Below are 20732 nucleotides of genomic sequence, written 5' to 3'. Positions count from 1 at the left end.
CTGTCAAAGTGTAAAAGCACAAGGTGCCATGAGGCATTTTCAGAGTAGAGGAAGCTGACATACTGAGAATCAGGAAAGTAACATAGCAGAGATATCCCAGGTGAGAACTGGTCAGTAGAAAGCACTAAACACACACTGACCGAGGTGCTGAACCGTTGTCCCACTGCTTGTAGACCCCCAAAATCCAGGGCTTTCACAACCCTGAAAGAGGGCTGAGCTGCAAACACTAGCTGATGCCAGCTCTTTATGCTTCCACAGTGACCTGTGAGCTTCTCTGGGATTATATACGTTGTTATATTTTAGTTTTAGACTGCCTGTGTAGTTAGCATGTCTGGGTTTGGCATGTGCTTATTAAAGCTGTCTTTTGGGAAAAAACAGTCTGACTTTTTCCAACATTTTTCTTTATAGAATATTGAATACATGTTTGGCATTGTTGGTATTCCAGTCACTGAAATCGCAGTTGCAGCCCAGGCAGTTGGAATAAAATATGTGGGAATGAGAAACGAACAAGCTGTAAGTATATATCTGTACTGGGACCAACCCTTTCCTTAACTGTTTTACAATGGAATGAAACCCAGTTCAAGTTTTCTTACTAGAAGGAATGTGGTCTCTGAATATTCCTTTAAAGAACCTGTACAAAAGCAGCCACTGTTATTTTGGAATAATGGTACATTGGTTTGAGTATTTCTTTGTGCCCTTCTTTTCCCAGTTCCATTTTAAAGTGGCTCCTCCAAAGGGAATTGCATCTTTAATTTAAAAATGCCATTCTCCAATAAGGGAACAAGGATAGGAAAAAAAGAAAGAAAAAAGAATTTAAAGACAGCATGTGATAAGAGAAGAAAAATATTACCAAAGTCATCTCCTTCAAGTGATATATTTTCAGATTTTATCTGCCAGGTTTTGAGATGCTCATCCAAGGCTCTTTGTTTTTCTGTAGCTTTCTACACACTTCCCAATATTCTTCTTCCTTAATTTTTTTTTACTATTTTCTTTTACTGATGTCTTCCCTTCCAAATTGGGACAATATTATTTTTCTCACTCCAATTGGTAGTATTTTAATTCTTTTTAGGACTTTATTACCTTCCTCTTTAGTGGATTTTTCCTTGTCTATGTGGTGTTCTTAAGGGCCCAAAGAGGAAAGTTTTCTTGTTGATTGATAAACTTGTTCTGACAATTTAAATAACTATGGGGTTTTTTCCTTAACTATGTTTCAAAAGCTCACAAAACAGCAAACCATAGAAAGTATTAATGCTTCCAAGTGCTCAAAACCAAGCATGAACATATCTTTAGACTCTTATTTATGTATATTTCAACTTGTGTACGTATCAGAAATTAGAGTCAAGCTCCTCAGCATTTTGGTGTTATGCTGCTAGTTCTGCATTTGTTTGGTTTCCCACAGTAGTAACTCTTTTAATCTCTGTAATTTCTTGGGTGGTCTGAGGTCGAAGATAATAACCTCAGGTTTGTACGTCATTTTCAAGAGCTGCTGCTCAAGATGGGGAGCTGGCTGCTAGCTACTGAACTGGAGGCAGATGGACCAGCAGTTTTCCATACTTGGAGCTGGTCTACAGCAGTTGCCAGTTTTCCTTTATTTATGTAGTTAATAACCTTCTGGATAGTCCCAGTCCTCAACAAACTATTGTGACAGTAGTTCTCTTATATCAGGTGGTTGTGAGCTGTATGTTTTTGCTCTGTAATCCTTACATTCTTATACTAGAATGTGAGAATTTAGGGGAATGTATGTCTCTATGGAAAATCTGTAACATTTGAAAGAGGCAAATGTATACAAACATGTTTAAAAGTTGTATTTGAGTCTTTGAAGGACTGGGAATTCAGCGCAGTCTTTATGTTCCTGTAGGCCATTTAGCAAATATTCTAGTTTTAGCTGTGGTTACTAACATGATTAAAATTAATTACCTCATGTGTGTCTGTAATTAGCAGAGAAGATTGCTTTGCACTGCCAAATGAGATGCTGTTCTATTTATTACTCTTTACTAGATGAAGGAGACAAGAAACATTCTGCTGTGTAAATGATGAGCTGCTTTTGCTTAGTGGAATAAAAATCACGCAAAGACTTGTTTTAATGTCAGAATGTCAGGACTTCTCTTCTTTGGGGAGTGGAAAAGGATGAATGAAGATGAGGGTTTATGTTTTTTCTTTATCCTCAGGGAGTAATAGAGTAATTGCTTAGCAGAGGAGAGGGTGAAAGGTTATATATAGTATATTCAAGATATACTCAATATTTACATGTCATAGATTTAAATATCTCAGTTGTGTGGTCTGCCTGTGGAGGATGTGTATACAGCTGCTTCCTTTATTGGTGAAGGCAGCTGTATATGATATAAGATATATGGAAAATTAAGGGGTTTTTTCCAGGGCTTAAGTTTCTACCTCATTTCTAGGCCAGATGTAGCAAAATGATTTCCCTGTAAAAGTGGTAAAAGTTTAATTAGTAGTGTTCATAGGAAATAGGGCCCATAAACAAGTTAAAACATAAAACTCATGATAAGATGATAATCAAACAGTGTACTTGTTGGTTGGCATCCTTATGTTCTTATTCCACCCAGGATGGTGGTGGAGTCAGCATCCCTGGAGGTGTTCAGAAATGACTGGACATGGCACTTAGTGTCATGGACACTATAGTTGACAAGATGGTGATTGGACAGGTTGGACTTGGTGATCTTGGAGGTCTTTTCCAACCTTAATGATTCTGTGAAAAGCTCGTAAAGCTGCAGACTAGAAACACCTGATTGAAGCATGAAGCTAAAAGTAGCACTACCAATGCCCATAAGCCAGTCTCCTGTAATATGGCATAAGTTTGCCAGAAGCAGTTCACCTGCATCCATATGCCCTTTGAACAGTGAAAAATTGTGTTGCAACTCCATGGGGTGTGTGTTTTGTGTATCTGTCCCTGGGTAGTTAGAGATTGCTGTGATTGCTTAGAAGACTGATAACCCAGATCAGTTCTAAACTTCAAAAAACCCCCCTTACTATTATGGCTGTTTGTTAACTACACACATTGCTTAGGTTTAGTTCTTAGTCTTTAATAATAATTATCACTACATATTCAAAGAAATTTCTTGATATTTGTATCCTAAGTTAGTTGTGAATATACAATATGCTGGAGTTGTTGCAGCTGTCAAGGGAATAGGGCTCGAGAACACTTTAGTAATGGCAGCTGGAACCAAAGTGGGCATCTTATTGCCAGAGTACTCAATAATAACTAAAAAATCAAATCTCAGTTCAATTTACGAATGAAAGAGGTAGGTTCTAAGGCCAGAAGCTTACTTTAAAAAAAATTACAAATTATTGCAAAATGATGGGTTTTTTCCATTAAGTGTTAGAACTTGCTGATTTCAAGACAAGAGCAAGAAAATATGAGAGAGTGGGCAATGTCACATGTGAATTCTTGAGTTCTATTGTCACCTGTAAACTTCTATTTCTGCTTGATCACATACAGTCTTTTTACCAGGCAAAATTTACATCCAAATGTTTACTATCACTACAGGATATAAAAACATACTCTGCAATAACACTGCTGGTAAGGTATGCTAACACATGTTGTAGATGTCACTTTTGTGATTTTTATTCAAAACATGATTTTTCTTTAAATGTCAACATAGCTAAAGCAAAGTGTGGTACTGAAGTGGAATGAGAAGTATTTCAGCAGTACAGCTCGTAAAAGACAATCCCAAATTGTCCCCAGTGTGAGATTTCAACCTTTTGCTTGATATCTGGAATACAGTGTTTCTGAAATACAATTCAGAATGGCTGGATTTCTGCTTGTTGTCTTTCTCTTGCAAGTCCCTCTTCCATATTAGTCCAGAAGGCAGTGTAAAGCAGAAGTTTTAGGCATTGTTCTGTTCTTCTTCCCTGGTTTTAGTGGTTTTTTTTAATGTGGTTGATTTTTTTTGTTTTTCGAATCCCAAATATTCCTAATGTAATATCTTGTGAAATCGGGAGCCTGAAATATGGAGAGAAGTGAAGAAGAGTCTTGAGATTTTTCAGAATCTTTATGCAGACATCTTATAATGGGAAGAGTGAGGTGGTGCTTTTACTTTTAAGCCCTGATAGTCAGGGAAGGATCTATAGATACTTATTTTCATTATTTTTGCTAAAAGTTGTGTACAAAATATCATTAAATGTATACATAATAATAATAATTGTATCATTAATGCCAATATTTTCAACAGGCCTGTTATGCTGCATCTGCTGTTGGGTATTTGACTGGCAGGTATGTAAAGAGTCTGCAAAGCTGTTAAGAAATGCTCACTAGTTAAGAATTACCATTTTTTATTTCATCACCTAGAGAGACAAGTGTCTCTGCCTGAATTAAAATGCAGTAAAATTTGCGTTGAATCAGATGCACTTCTTCCAGTGTGAGCTTTCTTCATTGGTAACTGCTGATAAAGTGCAGTTGAGAAAACTGCAAACGTAAGTTTACCAAATTGCATATAAGTGGTAGATGTTGGAGCAAATGTCATAGAAGAAGTCAGGAGCTGTGTTAGGATAAGCCTGTGTATGTTGCACACCTCTCTGTGGGTGGCACATAATTGTTCACCTGCTTTTCCGGTTAGATTGATACAGCTTCATAGTTTCTGATTTCCATGTCTATCTTTAGTCATTCGTACAAATTCCTAGCCATTCATGAATTTTGATGACATGAGTAAAATTTTAATATTCTATTTCAGCACCGTACTAATTTTAGTTGATTGTTTATTTGATGTTCCCTGTGCTCACTCTCCTTTTCTCTCTTTCTCTTTTTTTCTTTTTGTATTTTCTCTGTAGACCAGGAGTATGTCTTGTAGTGTCCGGTCCAGGTTTCTTACACGCTCTTGGTGGGATAGCAAATGCAACCATTAACTGCTGGTAATTTAACTGCATTTTCCCTTTAAAATCCCAATAATTGTGTATTGTTATCTGTTTCAGATGTTGAGCTCCATGGTATTTAATATTTTACTTTTTTCCCCCTTCAGATAATGAGAAACGAATTCTTCCTTTATCAAGCTTGAAGTTAATTTTGTTCCATTTTCTGCATTCTCATGGATAAAATTCTTCTTTTTGTCCTACCCCATTGTGTGTATATTGGGAAATCTATCAGTATAGCTGGTTATATGGATGTATTTGAAAGGAAGTCAATATTAGTATGCTTTCATGATCATGGAGATCATCTTAAAGGTGTTTTCTAAATTGAAATTCATACTGCCTTTGAATTACTGTATTTTTTGTGTGAATAAATTGACAACTGCATTGTTAAAATCCCTATTTGCCCCCCCCACAGACATTTAGAGCAGTAATTAAGTATTGAATTAAATGATGTACAGAGGGACAGTATTTACTCCTATAAGCCTTCACGGAGGTGTGACAGCTTTGCCTGGTCTGCCACTGAAAGCTGTTCAGAAAGCTGTACCAAGGTATTTTGGGAAGAAGCTGTAGCAATACCAAGCAGATGTGTTCACAGAACAGAATGATCCAGAACAGTGTGATCTGGAACATTGAATTAGCAGTGGCTGATGGACGAGGGAAGCTCAGCAATGGGAATGCTAACAAATCAAGTCTGACATTTTGAAAAAAGACCTCTAGTGTTCGAATTCTTTTTTTTTAATTGAGTTATTGACTAAAGTTTAGCTGTCACTATGTGACTTTGGACTAAAAAAGGAAGATCATATGGAAACCTTGCTTTTGAACAGTCGTGGGTTTCGTTATAGGAAAGAAGTGTTCACATCACTTATGGATTTGCAGGACACATTTTTGAGGGTAAAATGCATTTTCAAGGGCAAAACCTCTTGATGTTTTCATGCTGCAAATTACCTGCCATGCTGCTGCCTCCTGTCCTGTCTCATTCTGAGCAAGATTTTGTACCTCAGTCTGGCTATGACAATAGTCTCCAAAGACAAAGTGTGTGGTAGCTGGTAAGATTTGGAGCAAACACTAGCATGCTAAAGTACCCTGCTCTTTCCCTGAAGTTGCAGTTGAATTTTTTTTCAGTTTACTGAAGTTCTTCTCTTGCAAGTCCGTAAGACTTAGCATTATTAGTTTCATTATAGTCAATGTTCTTTCTGCCTCAGTGTTGTTTTTGACTTGCTTTATAAGCACTGCTCTTCAAAATGTCTACAGTATTGTTACAGTAGTACAATGATTTCCTTGAGGAAAAAACTTCTTTCTGGTTAGAATTATGTAAAACTTCAAGAGCAGAACTAAATCTTTTCGAGATAAAGCTGTTGGAGTTGGCTTTCTAAACAGTAGACCAGTTTTATAATTGTATTTCATTATTGGGAAGTAGTAGTTACTTTGTTCATTAAAACATTTAAATAAATTTGGAAAAGGCAAGTGAGAGGAACATAGGTTTTGTCGCTGTCAAACAGTCTTGTTATATATGGATAGTGGTAATCATTTTGCTTAGGGGAGAGAATAAGCAGAATAAAATGTGTAGAGCGATCACCAAGTGCATTTTCTCCATAACAGTTTTTCACAGAGGTGAGATACAGCCTGAAGTTCTCATTTCACTGTGCCAGGGGATTAGAACTGAGATTTTTTGATTTATGGCAGAGAAATGGCCTGGTTATGAAGCTTGGATCTAGATATACATATCCCCAAGTCTTATGGGTGATTAAATTTAGGATTATGCCTGGAACACTCTGTAAGTGTTTCAGCTTGATACATTGTAGAGATAAATGCAGTCAAAGGAAAGGCTGTATCTGAAGAGAAATTGTTTAAGAGAAAAAGCCTAGAAAGCTATTGACCCACTATTTCAATATAGTGCTGATGAATAAGCAGATTGATAAAACATCTTTCTTCTGTTGACTCAGCATTTAGCATTTTAAGGAGTTTGACCTACAATTTGAATAAAAGACAGGTTTTCATTCACTGTAGGAAAATTATTTCTTGTATTTTGTGGAAATTACAATAAAAATGTGCTCCTGTGGAATGTATAACCCTCACTGTAAACTAAAACTGCCTTCCTCACATAGCCATGAACTAGTTTAAGATCAGGACTGCTTGCAAGCATGTTAATTTTTTGTTTGATTCTTTGGATTTTGGGATTCTTTTCCTAAGAACAAAATGCAGGGAGTTGTGCTCTCAGCCAGCTAACTTCTGCTGTGTTCCAAATTGTATACAAAAAAAACATAATCTTTTTGAAAAATTGTATCCTAGCTTGTTTCTTAGTTCTAGTGCATGTTACAATACCCTTTATAAACACAAGTCTTAACACTTTTTAGACAGTCAATACTTTTTAACTTCTTATTAGATGCTGTCATTCCCTCAAACCACTGTGTCACCTATATTATCAAACTTGAATGAAAATTGCCTGCAATGTGATTTGGTTTTAGGGCTTCTATGGTGCAAGTCACTTAATATGGCCTAATTGTCCTAAAGCTGGTGACCCAAAAGCTGCTGGGAAGCCTACCAGCTGACACTCTGATATTTAGAATTCATTTCTGTATTCTGTTTGTATTTCTGTAGAGATCAGTGGATGCTAATGGTGCACAGCACACCAAGAGCAGTAGGACTTGATTGTAAGGAGAGTTTACAGGTGTGATTACAATTATAGAAAAAAAATACATATATGCTTATGGGTTTTTTTTGTTTGTTTCTTTAATATACTTTTCTAGGCCTTTGATTGTTATTGGAGGTTCTTCTGACAGAAATCAGGAAACCATGGGGGCTTTCCAAGAATTCCCACAGGTACACAGACACACAACTTTCTACAGGAAGGTTTCAGTTAAATAATTGTCGTTTCTTCATTATTGTAGGAAAAACAATCCCAAACACTAACATTTCCTAGCAGATCTTATAATGCTGTTGATTTGCTCCATCTACTGGTTGACATTGTGTAAATACAGCAGATTGCCTGAAATGTCTTTGTCCCTACTTATGTTAGAACTCATACTCTGTTTTAGGTTCTCAGCTAGTATAAATTACCTTTGTTTGTTCTGAGATGGACAAAAGCAAAATGTCCAAGAAAAGAAACCAATTTGTGGGGAAGGAAAAAAAAACCCAAAAACTTGAGTACTCAGAGGAAGGAGTATGGTTTTGACAGTTTTCAGCAGCTGCTGCTGCATTTTTCTGTGGGGAAGTTTTCACCTTGTTGTTTTTCGTCTGGTATTTCTTTCATTTTACTCATATTGAAATGACATGGAAATGAGCAAATCACTTCGATAAATCAGCATAATGGTTTTTTGCTTTTATTCAGGTTGAAGCTGGCAGGCTGTACAACAAGCTCTCTGTCCGCCCAAGCAGCCTGGAAGTTATTCCTGCTGTTATTGAAAAGGTAGGAAAAAATGCAAAATTAACAACAGAACATCAGGTACCTGTCTCCTGTTTTAAATTTTGAGGGCTTATTTTTGTATAGTTGTTACTCTAAGTAATTTGCTCTGGCAGATGTGAGGTCATGGTTGATTGAGTAAATTAACAATTGGGGAGGTTCTGCCTTATGAACAATGCTATGGAATAGGCTAGAAATAGATTTTAATCCAGTCTGATGCTTACTGATCCCTGCAGTGGTTTTTGTTAGCTTCAGACAGAGTTGGAAAATTTTTGTGAAATAAATGCTTTTAGGGAGAGATGCAGTAACTAGAAATGTAATGCTTCAACTTTTTTACCACTGTCATGTGAAGGAGGTTTGGAGGGGGGGCAGTGGAGATGGTTGTGTTTGGGGTTTGAGTTTGGTTGTTGCTTTGTTGGATTTTTTTGAGAGTGTGAGAAAACACATCCTTATCTCAATGCTTCAGAGAGGATTAGAGAAGTCTCTTGGTACTGCTGTAGCAGCCCTTCAGCCATGTCAGCCCAAATTCTGCATACAGTCATACTGTTTCCAGAAGTGCCAATTCAGCAGAGCATCTACCTGCAATAGAAGAACTGGAATCAAAAGTAATAGAAAATGGAGGCATTGGTTATCTTGGTTTTACTCTGTGCTACTTTAAGTAGAATTCAGCATGAATGTTTAATTTTGTGTCTCCAAACATAACAGCTGATAATGCAATTGTCTCATTGTAAATTAAACAAAGAATTTAATACTGTGCATCTGCTGAAAGGCCCTGGCTGGTGTATAAGGGAAAGTATAAATAGGTATCAAAACTTCAATTTATTGGTATAATTCAAGCCATGGAAAATGTAAATAGTGTCAAGACTTGAATTTATTGATATAAATCAATTCATGGAGGCTTCCTCTGTGATGAATCAGCAATATGAAACTGTGTACCTTGTCTGCCTACAGAAGAGTTTTCTTGCTTTTTTGAATATAAATATTTTTAAAATTCTGTCAAGCAGTGATTAAAACTTTGACTGTATGTTTTCTAGGCTGTAAGAACCAGTATGTATGGTCGTCCAGGTTCCTGCTATATTGACATACCTGGGGATTTTGTGAATCTTCAGGTGAATAAGAGCTCTGTCAAGTGCGTAAGGATTATGTTCATTATTTTTCAAGTCACTGAACAAAAGAAAATTCATTTATAGGTTAATTTCATATTTTCCTAAAACAAGAAAATCCAGCTTTTAAATGTAACATTCCATCATAACATGATATACAGATCATAGTTTGTAATGAAATGTGCAAAAAAAAAGAGTTAATATGGTAGTATAACAATGTCACTCTGTAAATCCCTGAAACAACACTACCTACAAGATTAAAGAAACAAGGAGAGAAAACTTCAAAGCCTGTTTTAAAAAAATATATCCTGTTCTAATAAATGCTGTAAGATGGTGTGTAGCAACTGCAATTTTATGCTAAACAATAGGTTTTGTCTTTCAACATTTCTTGTATTGAAATTTTTAAAGAGCATCTTTTTTGTTTTGCTTGGCTTCAGGTACGTGGAATGCTGCCTGCCACCTCCCATCAGCATGGCTGAGCACTCTGCTGTATCAAAAGCAGCCTCTGTCATTGCTCTTTCCAAGCAGCCTCTGCTCATTGTTGGCAAAGGTAGAATGATTTGATGTAGCTTTGAGCTGTGCACGTTCAGGACAAGAACAGTGTCTGCTTTTCCCCAGAAGTGTTACCCATCTTCTTTTTAGTCAAACAAAGAAACCAACCAACCAGTGGTTAAAACACAAAATTCTTTGGTATTTAACGTTAAAATCTGCTCTGGTTTTACACTATTTTGTTTTCTGTTCTGTAATGGTTTATTTTTCATCTAGTTTAAAGAAAAATCGATTGATAAAATACAAGTTTATGTAGAAAAAAAATCAGATAACTGTTGTCTTCAATCCTAGAGCCAATACCAAGGGATCACTTCCAAAATTCCTGACAACTTAAATTCTATTAAAGAAATTATATTCTCTGTCTGGTGCTCTGCCATATATAGCAAGAATCAGAGTAGCCAAAGGTAATTTTTCTATTGATTCTTACTGAAAGTGCCAGCCTACCTGTGTTGGGATATAAAGCAACACAGCAGGTATTGCTGCTGTTGATGTTTTACAGACTCTTCATTATACCCTGCCAGTGTAATCAATTCCTGAAAATGGAGGGTAATTATTCTCTGTGCTGGTTCACTTCTTTTTTGCCTCCTTGTGGAATGTTAGCCAGTGCAGTGGTGTTTTTGTTGCAGATACAGGTCAGCTAGGAACAGAATTAAAATAACCAGCTCATTTAACCCAGCCTTTTTTCCTGCAGGTGTGGGGAATGATCTCTATCTATATTTAATTAGGGAGTGCAATGACTGAAATGAGATGGATCTTATGATTGATTAGGTAATGAAATTGAAAACAGAAGGTAGATCAGGAGAGGTTATGGGGTTTTTTTTCTCCCTGGCTGAATACACATGAACAAAAGGGTGTTCTTTAAAAGCGAAAGGTGGAAAACTGAAAAAAATAGATCTGTGTTTTGTTGATGTCAGCAACTGAGAATCCACTCAACAAATGTATCTGGACTTTGTGCTATATATTGTTGTGTGCAGAATTTTTGAAAGATTTACAAAAGTATATTCTTCAGAATTTAAGACTCACAGACTCAAGCCATTACACAAGGACTAGTCAGTTTTTCCAGGTTGCCTGGGCAAGCTTAATTCAGCAGCCATATACTGCTGCAGCATCACAGGAAACATGTGCACAAACACATACCTTTGCAAGGACTTCTTTGTGCTTCTGTCTTTTCACAAAAGGCTTATGGAAGACTCTTCAGGCAGGTTGTTATGGAGCATATGGTACAGCAGCATGCAGGGGGTAAGCAAGAAATGGCATGACACAACATAAAGATCATCTCATGTTGCTGCTGCAGAAGTCTCTGTCCAATAATACCAAACTTCACCCGCTAAAAAATGGTCATTTGAAATAAACAAGATCTCCTATTTTTCCCTGCCCTGCTTCATAAAGATAGATAAAATAATTCAGTTGAAGGCTTACAAAAAAACCAACTGAACAAAACTTTTTGTCAAAAATATGTGAAATTTTAACCCCCGATATCTATGGCTTGGCATGTTAAGTTTTGAGTTCCTCAGAATGAAAAATAACAGGCAGCTTTCATTATGGGAAACAGTACTCTTTCTGCCACTAATGTAATCAGCTTAGTTGAAGTTCAAGCAAATACAGTTGGTTTCTGTAGTATTAAGCAGTCTCTTTCATTTTGTTCAGGTGCTGCTTATTCACATGCTGAAAACAACATCAGAAAGTTGGTGGAGCTTTGTGGACTGCCTTTTTTGCCTACACCTATGGCAAAAGGAGTAGTTCCTGATAACCATCCCAACTGTGTAGCTGCAGCAAGATCAATGTAAATATAAAGCAAGGCTTCTAATCCTAACAACTGAGAAACAACTAGGAATTTTGGTGGGCTGCAGATGCCAGGGAAGTGAAAATTCGTACCACAGGCATTTTTTCAACCATGTTTTACACCTCACTGTAGAGCACTGAAGATCTTGCTGGGAAAGGGACAACAGATTTAAGTGGATCACTTTAGAATGCTGACCAGGAAGATACTTTGTCTGAGATATATAATATTCTGTAACTATGAAACCTATGGGAAGTAGATGTATCAATGTCGCTAGTGTGTATTTCATAACATAAAATAGAGCTGGCAAACAGTTTATGCTAAACATTTAACTTTGTGCACTAGACAAACTACTTTTTACTAAAGTAAAACACCATAAACAGAAGCTTGAACTGCCCATGTTGCAGTCGAGGTTTTGCCAGCTGTTGTCTCTGTGGTGTTTGCAATACCTTGTCATTAAACTGCACTTTATTCATAAAGAAAAGTAAGATATTTTGAACTACACTGAAAGACTATGTTTAAAGTAATTTTTAACAGGGTTTTTTTGCCTTTTGGCAAAACTAATTTGAATGGACTCTAAGAACTCTACTATGTATGAATATGCAGAGTCAGCTTGCAGATGAAGCATTTATATACCCTGAGATTAAAATGCTGGGTGTCTTCGCTTTATCACTGTTAAGCATGCTGCTAGAAAGAATGGGGAATAAAAGAATATACCAAATATAGTCTGCCCATCTGAAAGGTAAATTAATGGGAGACTAAACTGAGATGCCCACAACCATCTTAATTTTGGCACCCACTGTTGCCAGTGTCACAATAATAAGTCTTTTGCTTTAACCTCAGCATCATTCTAGCATTTTGTTGGTCTCCTAATGTAATGATTCCTTTCCTAAATACAATGTAATAGGAAAAGAGTAATTACTTTTTTTCTTAAGTTCCTTAACTCAAGAATGGCTTGTGATTGGCTATATAAAAGGATACAGGGTTTTGGGGGCTAAGCAGGCATTTTAGAGAAAGGAAGGATTACATGTATATTCTGGGGTTTGCTGCGGTGGTTAGGATTGCTTCTAATTTTGCGAAGACTATTAAATGTAGTAGTGATTCCTTCTTATCTGGTTCTGTCATTTCCCTTTATTAGGGCATTACAGCATGCTGATGTAATCATCTTGCTTGGTGCAAGGTTGAATTGGATTTTGCATTTTGGTCTTCCACCAAGGTATCGACAGGATGTAAAGGTTATTCAGGTAAGCAGGAAAATTATTATCACTTAATGAAGTCTTCTGTGTTCTAGCATTGCCTAGAGAAATTATTGTAAATTATTTTGGTAATGTATTTCATGTGGGAAATACTGCCATATGGGCAGTGCAGTATGGTGCATATAGTTATGGTAATTATCAAAAAATACTTATGATTTCTTTAATTATTGTTTTTACTTCCTTATTTTTTTATAAGAATGCTTACAATACTGTTCCTAGTATCAAGAGCTTAGTGCTGGTATAATGAGGAGGGCAGACCCTTCTATGCAGTTGACTAATACAGGGTTAGACTCACGATACTTTTGTGATCTTTGGAGCATTGGAATTTCTGTGATTGAAAGAAAACTGTCTTTGAAATTGTGGAATCTTTCGTACTGCTCTCTTGGCTGAATTTTTCTGAAAAACAATTGCTTCCAGATCCTGAGTCAGTCATAATGTAAGAGTTCAGTCACTCGGAAAGTTCATGAAATAAGAGGAAGAAAGGCTATTTAACTAATTAGTGTATTTGACAATCTGCCAGCTCTTAGAAAGAGAAGTCTTTAAATTGTGTCCTTAAAATCTCTTCCCCAAGAGCCCATGGTCAAATAGTAGTAGTTGATCCAACGTGCTGGCTGTCCTGCTTACACTGACCTGGAACATGATCAAAAGTTCCAAACTTTGCAGTAGTGTTAATTTTTAAACTAAATTTTTACAAATACACATGCTATTTTGCAAATATTATTTTTAAAAATAATATGTATTTTATGTTTCCTCTTTCTAAAAATTTTAAAGAAATTTTTTTTCCCCTCTCACTTAAAGTAATTTTTTTTCACTATCAGAGTTTAATTTTAAAATACTAAGTCAGGTAATAGTCTGTGTGACCTGGTCAAAAGTAACAGTTTATGTACCTTAGAGGGCTCATGCATCACTGATAAAGAAATTTGCTTCAGTAGTTGCAACTTACTTTTTAGTTTCTTCATGCTAGCTAAATTCTTACTGTCAAGTAGCATACACACAGTTTTCTCAGTGAGAAAATTGCTGCTTTGTATAGACTTTAAGGGTATACCTAAGCCTAGATTTTTAGCTCTCATATAATTATCATTTTATTCACCACCTTCTCCTTAATGTTGTAGTAAAGTTCCATAGTGTCTGTGAGACCTTGAAAGAAGCAAGCAGTCAATTTTAAGGATATATATGAATTTTTAATAAAATAGGTATATACCACAGGGTTTTACTTTGTATAAAGGATTTCCTGATGTCATGTCAAGGAAAGGCGAAGGAAGCTATCTGTACAGCCAAAACAAGGTATGAAGACAATGTTAGACATGTATGTATGTTAAGCCATGTTCCTCTCTTGAACTGAAAAAAAGAGTTCTCTTTAATATCCTTGAGTTAATTGTGGTCTTTCTTTTTGAAATACAGATTGATATTTGTGCAGAAGAACTGGGGAATAATGTAATGCCAGCTGCAACTTTATTAGGTGACATAAACGCCGTGACTCAACAGGTAACGTAATGTCCCATGTCCTCTGGTTTTGACTTCAATTTCCTCTCATTCATATAAAGTAAATTGCCTGTTAAAAATAAAAAAACCCCAGCTGTTCAAGGAAAACCATTTTTCAGGCAGTATATTCATGCTATATCCAGTATATCCAGTCTATTCTCAAATGGTATGTTCAAGATTCTGATTAGTGTTACTGTGATTGTGCTGGGATCATTCTTGATAATATAATTCTTGATGCTTTTGTTGTCTTTTAAACATGTTGAAAGACCCCTCTATAACATTTCAATATTGTTCCAGCTCTTAGAAGAATTCAGCAAAAGATCATGGAAATACCCTTTGAATTCAGAGTGGTGGAAGAAGCTAAGAGGGAAAATAAAGAACAATGAGGAAAGATCGAAGGTAGTGTGACATTAAAGAAATTAAAAGGTTTCTTACTATAACAGGCACTGATTGTGCCTGTCATAGTCATTTTTGTCAGTTTTGTGACTGGTCTATATCCAACTTCCTCAATTATTTCTCAGTTTTATCACCCAGACTTTGAAATTGTAGTACAGGCTTATTCTTCTTGTGCTTAGGAACTATAAGCATTAAAGTATTCTATGATTTTGTGTAAATTCAAACTGTGTGGAAGTCATTAAACTTTGGGATTGGATTCTTAAAGCCATTAGTAGAAGACCACAGCCAGAGCTGCTGTATTATGGGCAGTGACTTCCAAGCAATGGACAGATATTCCAAGTACTCCAAGTGGAAGCTGGCTTAGGTGAATATGCATTCTTAGTTTTCTTCTAATTGTAATCATTGTTTGTAACTGTTCAGTTTAGGAATGCTGGTCTAGGTTTGTTAAAAGCAAGTAGCTGTTAAGACCAAGAGACCACAGATGCTTGGTATATACCTAACTTTATGTAACTCATATCCTGCAACTTCAGATGCATGTTTTCAAGACTGAGATCCAAAATAAATTCATTCTAGCAGGTCGCTCTTTTGAATTATCTCCCAGCTCACTTAGGGTTGTCAATAGTCAAACCTGGGTGCAGAAAAATTTCATGTGCCTCTTGGGTTAAACTGAGTTTTAATAGCTTCTGCTAGCAATAGGCCATTGAAGAGTTGCTGAGCTTGTTGATAGCCTTTGATAAATATGTTGTGTCACCAGGATAGATACAGAAGGAGTGACCTTGGTACAGTGTGTGGAAAAACCAAATACTCCAGCCTTACCTAGCAGAGTGCATTTTGATTTCCATCATTATTATTTAGGTGTCTCTGTTTAGCACCTTATTATAAATTCTACTCATGGGAGTTACTAATATCTTTTATTTTTAAGGAATTAGCATTACAGAAATCTCTGCCTATGAATTATTATACAGTCTTTCATCACATCAGAGAACTGATACCCAAGGACTGCATTTTAGTAAGTGAGGGAGCAAACACCATGGACATTGGACGAACTATGCTTCCAAATTTCTATCCCCGTCAAAGGTGTGGTATCTTTTATATTGTGCTGACTCAACAGGCTACATTTATGCATAGATGTTTTCATTTAGCTAAGAAGTATAATGGTCTGGAAAACAGAAGTTTAATGTGCTGAGAGAGGGGTTAAGGAAAGTTTTCCACTCACATACTGATGTCCTGTCATAGATTTTAACAATTCTCTGCATGCTCTGCAGCGGAATGGTGATAGTTGCTCTCTCTCTTGTGGAAAGTGAATGAGGAGCATCATGTTCATTCCTTGACCTAGATGTTTGTTTCTGTGTTCAGAGTCTGTGGTAAATATTGATGAAAAATAAAAACAATCATTGGGATTCTCATGTTGAAAAGAATTAATGTGTTCTTCTTTGAAACACTTCAAAATGGGCCATACTTGAAAATTGGATTCTATATTGGGCATGCTTTCATGTAAACCTGCATGCCTAAGATGTGGGTACTCAAAGTACTACTTTGTGAACAAAACAACCAACAACAAGAAAACCTATGTATTTCCAGTAGAGTTGGGGGAAGAGTGCATTTTCCTCCCTTATTTAAAATAAGGACACAGTAATGTTACTGGTTGTCTCTTCAGACTGCATTGCACGTATCTGAAAGCAAATTCAAGAAGTTAACCCTAGAATAATCTAGTGCTTTATGTACTTTTGTGTCCATTATGTGCTTCTGATTGAAATGATCTAACTAAATTATAGCTTTCAATTTGATTTCAAATGGTTGAACAGAAGACTAAAATTTGAACAGCAGTATTTAATCAATGGCTTTCAGACTAATAGTTATATTTTCAAGGAATTAAATATAGAAATATTTCATGTTGTCTGTCTCTCTACAGTAATTGAATGTTTTTGAAATACTGTTACTATGCAAGCTAAAAGCATATGAGAATAGTTCTTTATTGTAGCACTAGTGTACAAGAGTTCCTAATTTTAATTAGAGTTCCAGTATGTTTATATCACGTAAAACATTTGCAGGTTTATCGAATGTTTGGCTGAATATAATAATCTCTACGTCTGGTATCTCTTGATACTAATTGTTTATAAAACAGTATTTGAATAGTATATGGCAAAGCATTAAAAGTAAAAGTAAGGCACCATGGATTAACTGAAGAGATTGAATAACAATAAAGGAATAGTAATTCTGTATTCTCCCTGTAGGCTTGATGCAGGTACTTTTGGAACCATGGGAGTGGGGCTGGGTTTTGCCATAGCAGCTGCAATGGTAGCCAGAGACCGAACACCTGGAAGGCGAGTTGTCTGCATAGAAGGAGATAGTGCTTTTGGATTTTCTGGGATGGAGCTGGAGACTATCTGCAGGTAACTGGGTTTCTTTGGCTCAGGAAGGTGCTCTTCAGGGTCACTGTAACTAGAAGGCCAAGGATGCTGCTGGTAGGTGGTGTATCCATAAAGCACGTGAAAACGAGCCAAAAAACATACCTACTCATTTTTTATGTTGGGATGTAGTGCCTTACCAGTGATGATTAAATCATATTTCAGGTGGAAATTATTTATTTTCTTTTTTTTTTATTTTTAAGGAAAACTACACTCTTAACATCTTACAGAAAGGGGTAGGTATTTAAGAATTCTTCCAAATGTGTCTTTTTATAGATACAACTTGCCAATCCTGATTATTGTAGTAAACAACAATGGGATTTACACTGGTTTGGATGCAAATTCCTGGGAGGAGATGTTAAAGTTTGGTGACCCTGCTACATGGTAAGCATCTTCAAAGTATGTCCTGTTAATTGTAAAAGAAGTGATCAAAATGGTCATTCTCTTAATTTTTAATACTTTGTGATCCAGATTGAAATTACTTTTATAAAGTCAATTTAGTCCTCAGCTAAGTTCATGTAAGTAAGAAGCAGTTACCAAAAGCAAACAGCCAACCTAATCCCAGCCTATGGTTTGCACAACAGTGCAGCAGAGAGATGATTCTCTATTAGTTTTCTCAGGTTCCTGCAGCAGTTCAGCCCACACAGTATAGAGCTGATAGTGGGCTAATCTTCAAGATCCTGGTAATCTCCAAAATTACCTGAGACTTGAGTTCTGAGTTTACACAGGACTTCTGCTTGTGAGCTAAGATCTCTGTACAAAGTGCTAAAGCTTAGCTCAGGAATATCTCCACAAGATAAAAATGAGTATGGTACCCTATAAACGTAGCTTAAGTGATATAGGAACCATAATTCTTCCAGCCCAGAATTCATCAGGCCAGCACAATAATCATCTTGCACTTTAGAATTGGTGCTGAAATAATTAAATTGGTGAGCCTGGCAACTCTCCCATGCCATTAATCATGTTTTCCATTCTGTTACAGTGTACCTCCTGTTTCTCTCCTGCCAAATGCACACTATGAGAAAATTATGTCTGCCTTTGGAGGTAAAGGATACTTTGTTAAAACACCAGAAGAATTGCAGAATGCTCTGAAAGCAAGTGTGTCTGACAAGCAAACACCTTCTCTCATAAATGTAATGATTGATCCACAGTCAGAGAGAAAAAAACAGGTGTGTATGTGTTTTCCTTTCTTTTTCTGCAAGCTTCATGGTGGTGAGCTCAGGAACTATCACTTAAACCACAGAGGAGGCAGAGATGGTTGCAAGGCAGAAAGATTGTGTTTAGATTTGGAAGATGGAGAAAATAGGTCCTTCTACACCATGCCATCTGCTTTCCTTGCTATCTGCTTGTTTGGGATTTTCCCCCACTGGCTATTATTAATGCACAATGTCCTTAATAACTCTTTCCAGAATTTAAGGTTATTCCTTTTCATTTTAGACCAAATGAAATGAAATATTTTTGAGCAGTCTTTATATCCTGTGAATTCCATCTGGTAGCTAACTATTCCTCTTACTGTTTCCCCATTCTGACATGGTTTTTATTCTGTGTTGGTTTGGTTTTTTTGCTTCCAGGAATTTCCCTGGCTGACTCGTTCTAACCTGTAGAAGAGGAAGATGATGGCAGTGTGTTAAACAAAATGGAATTGTTTTCTGGAAGTGGAACTGATACAACTATATTTTGCATAGGCATTGGAACAAAGTGGGATTTTAGAATTGCTGTTAGAGGAATCTTTAAATGCTGAAATTAGGTAATTGTAAAATGAGAAAGACACATATGAATGTATACCAGGCCTTCTAGCAGATTGTACACAAACACTGATGATAAAATGATATACTTTTTCTTTTACTCAGAGTAATACCCATTATTTTTGAATTGAAGTCTTAAATACTCTGGATGAACAGAATAAGGTGAGGGTTTTATGCTGTCTGAAACAGAAGTGTTTGACAGTCTGCAATAGTAGTAGCTTCATTTTTAACCAACCACACCACCATTCTACTTGTTAAAAACTTTGTCCTCTAAGGACCAAAACAAAGCATCTTGTGAAAAAGTCCTGATTGACCTCGTTATGCATCGAAGCCTGTTGCACTAGTAGTAGCTTCCTAATTTTACAGATTGATTTTTCAGCTTCTACTGAATGTAGAAGTAGCATATTGAAAATGCAGATTTACTCAAGGGCTAAGCTTCTGTCTATTCAATGTTCTTTTGCTGACTAGAGCTTATGGTGCTTGTAGGAAAAAAAAACCTGGATTTTTTTTTGAAGCTTTGCTCTTCACAAAGACACCACCATGTCTGTAGACTGAAAACGGGGCCATATTTATTAGTGAGATTTCCAGTATTAATAGATTGTAAATCTTTATAATCAGAAGCATTTTAAATAAAACCTTACCACCACTGCCAAAACATCAACAGCACCAAAAAGACAACAAAAAACAAAGAAACCCAACAAAAAACCAAAACAAATAACAAAAATATCCCTCACCAGTGCAGCAACAATGATGAAAAAAGAGTTAGACTGGAACATAATGTTCATTTTGGCTGGGGTCACAAAGCAACCACCAGTGTTTGTGCTATGGCTGGCTAATTGTGCAACAAAGGTTCTTAATGTAACTGTATGGAAACCTAGTGTCCCACCTGCTCTGTGATGCAGAGGTAACATTTAAAGCAGATATTTGGCCTACCTGGTATTCTGTCTGCTGTGTTGTCATTTGTTGTTGCATCTGACAACCTGACTTCAAGTTCAGACTTTAAAATGAAGTAGCTCTTTGTCTATGCTTCTGTCGTGGCATACAGCAGCTCCTATGCAGGATACTCTAAACAGATTACTTTATATTTACATCTGTTCTTAAATGCACAGGTTCTTTGTTGTTACTTGCACAAAAGAGAAAAATGTGCCAAAAATTGGGTTTTGCTTGCTTTATTTTCTATTTTTCCATTGTCAGTAAGTGTTAGTTATCTAGTGGAAGGCACTTGGATGACATAAGGAGAGGAAGGACTGGGCTGGCAGGGGATCATCGCCTACAGACAGGTTTGTTGCAGAAGGCTTGGCTTATTGGGTCTGGTTCTTTAGTTTGGGTCTGGCCCAAGGCCATGGGTCTGTGAGGTAGAGGAAAGTAGGAATGTCTCTGCACACTAGAACAGGAAGATAATATCTGAAAGAAATAATATCTGAAGTATCTGAAGTGCAAAAGGGTAAAATCCTAGAATGGATACAGCTCACAAAAAAATGTAGGGCTGCTGAGTTGCTGTGTTCTCTGGGGCGCTCTTCAAGAAATGTGGAACAATTTTGAATCTTGACATTAATTTTCTTTCATTCTTCTTATCTCACAAATTAATTTTGATAGGTTTCAGTGATTAAACACAATCCATTATGTTGGTGAAAAATATCTCAAAGAGTTAATGCTGAAACTGACCACAGGGGAGATAATTTGCATTGGATAAGCAAATGTAGAAATTATTGTTTTATACTTGAAAAGTAATAAAAAGTGATTTTCA

The 20732-nt window shown here is 36.4% G+C and overlaps 1 protein-coding gene across 1 annotated transcript in view; it reads left to right on the top strand.

Moving 5' to 3' along the window:
- Nucleotides 1-20732, top strand: part of HACL1 (2-hydroxyacyl-CoA lyase 1) — a 21382-nt gene extending 650 nt beyond the window's left edge. Inside the window, exons 2-17 of the mRNA XM_069007213.1 lie at nt 409-513; nt 4194-4234; nt 4789-4869; nt 7614-7686; nt 8195-8272; nt 9301-9395; nt 9807-9919; nt 11566-11701; nt 12837-12942; nt 14356-14439; nt 14734-14835; nt 15755-15909; nt 17067-17225; nt 17517-17624; nt 18223-18409; nt 18812-20732. Coding sequence (XP_068863314.1) covers nt 409-513; nt 4194-4234; nt 4789-4869; nt 7614-7686; nt 8195-8272; nt 9301-9395; nt 9807-9919; nt 11566-11701; nt 12837-12942; nt 14356-14439; nt 14734-14835; nt 15755-15909; nt 17067-17225; nt 17517-17624; nt 18223-18409; nt 18812-18844 — 1656 coding nt within the window. The 3' untranslated portion in view covers nt 18845-20732. The remainder of the gene's footprint in view (nt 1-408; nt 514-4193; nt 4235-4788; nt 4870-7613; nt 7687-8194; nt 8273-9300; nt 9396-9806; nt 9920-11565; nt 11702-12836; nt 12943-14355; nt 14440-14733; nt 14836-15754; nt 15910-17066; nt 17226-17516; nt 17625-18222; nt 18410-18811) is intronic.

The sequence above is a fragment of the Aphelocoma coerulescens genome, chromosome 2, assembly GCF_041296385.1.
Source record: "Aphelocoma coerulescens isolate FSJ_1873_10779 chromosome 2, UR_Acoe_1.0, whole genome shotgun sequence".
Taxonomy (NCBI): domain Eukaryota; kingdom Metazoa; phylum Chordata; class Aves; order Passeriformes; family Corvidae; genus Aphelocoma; species Aphelocoma coerulescens.
The sequence above is the reverse complement of the archived record's forward strand: the minus strand, read 5'-3'. Positions and strand labels throughout refer to the sequence as shown.